The sequence below is a fragment of the Vigna radiata genome, chromosome 7 (genome assembly GCF_000741045.1).
Source record: "Vigna radiata var. radiata cultivar VC1973A chromosome 7, Vradiata_ver6, whole genome shotgun sequence".
NCBI classification, from domain to species: domain Eukaryota; kingdom Viridiplantae; phylum Streptophyta; class Magnoliopsida; order Fabales; family Fabaceae; genus Vigna; species Vigna radiata.
In genome coordinates, this window is record NC_028357.1 from 1,336,938 (window position 1) to 1,340,341 (window position 3,404).

Below are 3,404 nucleotides of genomic sequence, written 5' to 3' on the forward strand. Positions count from 1 at the left end.
AAAATCATAATTAAATAATTTATTATCGTCAGAAATATACTTACAAAAATATGACGTTTTTTATTTGGATTACTCTATTATTAAATAATATTAACAATATTAATATTGTCATAAATAATATTATCAATTTTAATAATAAAAATAAAATTATTAAAACTTTTAACTTATTAAATAATATTTAATAATTTTTTTCTAATTTATAAAACTGTTTATAATTGTTAATATTTTATGGTTGTAAATTATAACATTTATTTAATTCCTACCATAAAAGAATACACCAAATCACTATTTTTTTCATAACATGTGATGGAATCTATATAATGTTTTATTTAGGAAAACTAAACCAAATAGATACTTTAATATAACATACAAACTCTAAAAATAAAGTCAAATAAAAACATACTAATTTATATCTATAGTATAACATTTAATTTGATTACATAATTATCTGTGTGTAGTCAGCAATTTGCAAGTAACATGGTTAATGATAATGCGAGATTTTGGTGAGAGGAAAAATGGTGGTAAAAGAAGTGTATCTCTAGCATTGAAAATGTTATTTGAAGGGTTTAGGTTTAGGGTTTGAAAGAGGCAATAATTAGGAGCTGGACCAGCGTGCTGGGTGTGGGAGAGATAGAGAACCAACATGAACTCTTGTCGGTTGTTCTGCAAGACAAAACTTGCAGTGTAGTCATCACTCTCCCTGAGTGCAAAACAACCTTTTTTTTAGCTCATTTTTCTGCTGCTTGATGGATGCTAGGAAACAACACCTTCTTCTATGCCCTCTTATTCCCCATCTCATAAATTAACATTCACTTCACAATTCTCTCTCTTGTTCTATGTCAAAACTTGTTCTACAGGTTCTCTCTCTCTCTCTCTCTCTCTCTCTCTCTTTTGCTGGTGCAATTAAGCTTCCTGCACTTCTTATTGGGACCCAGTTGATAGGCTCATCTAGCTTCCTTCAATTTCCAACAGTATATCAGTTCATTTTGTCTTCTCTCTCTCTCTCTCTTTCTGTCTTTAAGAATTTTCTCTTTCACGAAAATTGTACTCTTACTACTTTGTTTAGGTGCTGGTACTATATACGGTTAATAGTGTTATTAATACTGACCACTGAAATTTAATGGGTAGGTTTAGCACACAGAACGTCAATATCAAGATGAGCACAGGAAACAACATTGTTATTGGTGTGCAAGTCACCTTTCTTTGATTAAGTCTGTTCTTAATTAGAGGGGATGAATTAGGGTTGAACACACTACTACAGGATGATCAGGAAAATTCACTTGCCAGATACAGGAGATTATTAAAATAAGAAAAAAAGAAAAAATAGAGGGGAATGAGATTAAGTTTAGATCTTGGCCTTCTTTATTGATGGACATGAGAGAGCAAGATAAGGTAATAGAGATGCCTACCACTTTGGGTTATAACCTCTCCAATAGAAATTCATCTTCCTCCAAATTATCATCACCAATAGGGGAAAGAAATGACCAACCTCCTCAATCTCAAACGTTGATTTTCAGTGATTCACATCATCACCATCCCCTCAACCCACCAAACCCTCTTCAACTTCCACATCCTCACAGACCCAGAAGAGATCCAGATCCAACTCCTATTTCTCCTCCTGTCATAACCACCCCAAGAACACAACCACACTCAACACCAACATTCAGATACCGAGAATGTCTCAAGAATCATGCTGCCAGCATGGGGGGTCATGTCACAGATGGGTGTGGGGAGTTTATGCCAAATGGAGAAGAAGGCACCCCAGAATCCTTCAAGTGTGCAGCTTGTGAGTGCCACCGCAATTTCCACAGAAAAGAACCTGAAGGCGAATCATCACAACACCATGTTCTCAACTACCACCTCACTTACCCCAACAAAACCAATAGAAACATTGTTATTCATTCTCCGCAATCTCATCTTCAGTTACCTACACCCCACCTTCACGGGTTGGTGGCTACACCTTCAGGTGGGCCGGTTCAGCCCGCGATGTTGGGCTTTGGGGGGACCCCAGCTGAGTCCTCAAGCGAAGATCTCAACATGTTTCAGACCGATGATGCAGGGCAATTATTATCAGCGCAGCCACCACTGTCATCATCCAAGAAGAGGTTCAGGACAAAGTTCTCACAGCAACAAAAGGATAAGATGATGGAGTTTGCTGAGAAACTGGGGTGGAAGATCCAGAGACAAGATGAACAGGAACTGCATCAGTTTTGCTCTCAGGTCGGTGTAAAAAGACAGGTTTTCAAGGTTTGGATGCACAACAGCAAGCAAGCCATGAAGAAGAAGCAAATGTAAGCCTAGATTAATCAATTCCATCTCTTTCAGATTAATTGTTGATTTTTTTCTTAAAAAAATTTGTGTTCAATAAAAACACTCAAAGACTTTAAAATCTTAGATGTGAATACTATCACATATAAGAAAATAGGTCGCTAAGCTAGCTAGAGACGTTAGTCGAAAGCTGCCGTGTGTATTCTCATCTGTATGTTATTAATTAAATTAACCATTCAATTTCCATGAGCAATCATCTAGGCTGTGTCCTTGATCTATATAAAGACTTTTGTCTGTGAAAAATAAAGCCTAAAACGTGGGAATAAAAAGGATGAAAAAATAGGTAACAAAAACGATGCATGAAACTGGGATATATGCATAGATTGGGTTGATGAGAATGTGCATTTCATGCATTATCCTTAGAGGTACTTAGTTGTTTGATAATCATGGAAGGAAAGCCTGGGTTCGTGAACCCATTAACTTTTCTTGAAAATCAAAGATGAGGGCTTTGGAGAAAATAGGATCCCACCACCACATCCACCCAACCACACAATTTTGTCAAATTTGTCCTGTAATAGGACACCGACAGCTGAATAAGGAGACAATACCCGTTCTTTTCTCAAAATGCCTTTCTGAGGTATTCAATGTGTGGGTGTGTGGTCTACACGAATAAAATCATGGCATAACCAAAGTAAAAAGAAAAAAACAAACAAGAAAAAAGAAACAGGGAGAGAAGAAGGACAGAGATTTCATGCTTTTTAGATATGTATATATACTATGTATGTATAAAAGTGCAATACGATTTTTCTCCCTGACAAGCTATTGTTGCAGCAAGCAGGCACATAAAGCCAACTCTAACACAAACAACAACGAATAGAGAGAGAAATTAATAAGAGATTCTCACATACAACAGTAGTAGTAGTAGTAGTATCATTTTTCTTTTTTCTGTAAAGAACCCATTTATCCAAATATTTACAAAAGGCCAAACACTTTCAGAATTAATAACTATTCTCAACTTTTTTTTTTTGAATAAATAAGAATTCGGTTGGTCAACGTGGTTTTTGTAATTTTTTTAATACAAGGATTTAAATCTAAACATTAACTCCTAGTTACATATGATTCTATAAATATATATA

General features: G+C 35.4%; 1 protein-coding gene across 1 annotated transcript; it reads left to right on the forward strand.

The window, feature by feature from the left end:
• The first annotated feature begins 581 nt into the window (after positions 1-581).
• Positions 582-2,396, forward strand: LOC106767220 (zinc-finger homeodomain protein 6). Its single transcript, XM_022782665.1, has 2 exons — positions 582-857; positions 1,129-2,396. Exon 2 carries the CDS (start codon positions 1,369-1,371, stop codon positions 2,293-2,295), a length of 927 nt encoding a protein of 308 aa, XP_022638386.1. The 5' UTR covers positions 582-857; positions 1,129-1,368; the 3' UTR covers positions 2,296-2,396.
• The last annotated feature ends 1,008 nt before the right edge of the window (positions 2,397-3,404 follow it).

What these genes read in the sequence shown, in the direction of transcription:
- LOC106767220 (XM_022782665.1), top strand. Translation starts at nt 1,369, where the DNA reads ATGGACATGAGAGAGCAAGATAAGGTAATAGAGATGCCTACCACTTTG.